Source organism: Arachis duranensis, chromosome 6 (assembly GCF_000817695.3).
Source record: "Arachis duranensis cultivar V14167 chromosome 6, aradu.V14167.gnm2.J7QH, whole genome shotgun sequence".
Classification (NCBI taxonomy): Eukaryota; Viridiplantae; Streptophyta; class Magnoliopsida; order Fabales; family Fabaceae; genus Arachis; species Arachis duranensis.
The window spans coordinates 3,878,868-3,880,291 of record NC_029777.3 but is presented as its reverse complement, the minus strand read 5'-3'; the positions used below and the strand labels follow the sequence as shown (position 1 = coordinate 3,880,291).

The 1,424-nt window shown below is 30.6% G+C and overlaps 1 protein-coding gene across 2 annotated transcripts in view; it reads right to left on the bottom strand.

Moving 5' to 3' along the window:
* The window catches only part of LOC107492042 (probable aldo-keto reductase 1), a 7,001-nt gene extending 5,946 nt beyond the window's left edge, over nt 1-1,055 (bottom strand). The window contains exons 1-3 of one of the 2 annotated variants that reach the window (XM_052263330.1): nt 891-1,055; nt 597-803; nt 348-520 (exon numbers count right to left, since the gene is read on the bottom strand). In XM_052263330.1, the coding sequence (XP_052119290.1) occupies nt 348-520; nt 597-803; nt 891-1,034 (524 nt within the window). In that variant the 5' untranslated portion in view covers nt 1,035-1,055. The remainder of the gene's footprint in view (nt 1-347; nt 521-596; nt 804-890) is intronic. The other variant, XM_016113010.3, reaches the window with a different exon arrangement.
* Nucleotides 1,056-1,424: the final 369 nt, after the last annotated feature.

The window sequence follows — 1,424 nt, the reverse complement described above, 5'->3', positions numbered from 1 at the left end:
CTCTTCTCTTGAAAAATATGTAGGATTTTCTTTTCTTCTTTTTCAATAATTGAGCACTATGTTTTTAAAGATAGTACAACTAGATATTTTTTAAAATTATCTATCATTCAATTTAAAAATAAAATAAAAATAAATAACTTTTTATAAAAAATAAATAATTTTTTATAAAAATAAATATTTAAATTAATTAAATAATATTATTTAAATAAAACGGACTAAGGACTAAAAATTTAAAAGACGAGTAGATTATGATTCTCAAAAATAGGACCTCATATTTTAACGGTTGGAGTTGCCCTTAAGTCTCAATTAAAACTAACCTGCAAAGAGAACAACAAATTAAAACTAACCTGCAAAGAGGAACTATTTCGTCCTCGATGTCTCGAGTCCAAAGAGACCACTCTATTTGAACTGCGGTAATAGGATGAACACCATGCGCTCTCCTTATTGTATCACTACTGGCTTCAGATAGCCCTATATATTTCACTTTTTTCTCCTCAACCAGTTTCTTAAGTTCGCCCATCTATATATTCATACACCAAAGTTATTCAGAAGCTAAGTGATGAAAAGAGGAAAAAATGAAAATCATGATGAGTTACTGTTTGTTCTATAGGCACGGATGTGTCGACTCTATGCTGATAATAGAGATCAATGTAATCAACGTCAAGGCGTTTCAAGCTGGCTTCACAACATGACCGCACATAGTCTGGTGTACCCTTCACATGCAAATTAGCAAAGTCTAACTTTAAAACGCCGAACTTTGTTGCTATCTGAATCTTCTCCCTAGGCAACTGCTTCAAAGCCTGCTACATATATGGTGTTCAGAAGAAAAGATGACTTTATTAGTTCTAATTACAGCATATGAATGAAAGAGAGAAAGATAGAATAGTTACCTTGGCGAGCAAAAGTTCGTTAGCATTAGCACCATAGACATCAGCAGTGTCGAAAAAAGTGATGCCTTTATTGAATGCATGCTTAATGATGGAGATGCCTTGGTCTTCAGGAAGAGGATCATTGTAAGTTCCAGTGAGGCCCATACACCCCAGTCCCAACTTCGAAACCTGTTAATAATTAAATAAGAAATAATGTAATATGCTATAATTGAGGCTAAGGCATTGTTATTGGCATGCATGCATATAATAACATTATCAGTATTACTTCATTTAGTTCCATATTTTCTTTCTGGGGGATGCTCCCATAAAGATGCATCAAACGTCTTTTTTTAAAGATGTTTTTTAATAATTAAAATTTAACACATATAATCACTTAAATTGTGTTATTTTTGTCAAAATTAGGTCAAATAAATTAATTTGACCGAAAAATAGTAAATCAAAATTTGAATCGGTCTAAATTAATATTTTTATAAAAAATAACTATAATACCCTTATTATATAAAATGACTAAAATACCTTATTATATATTAATTT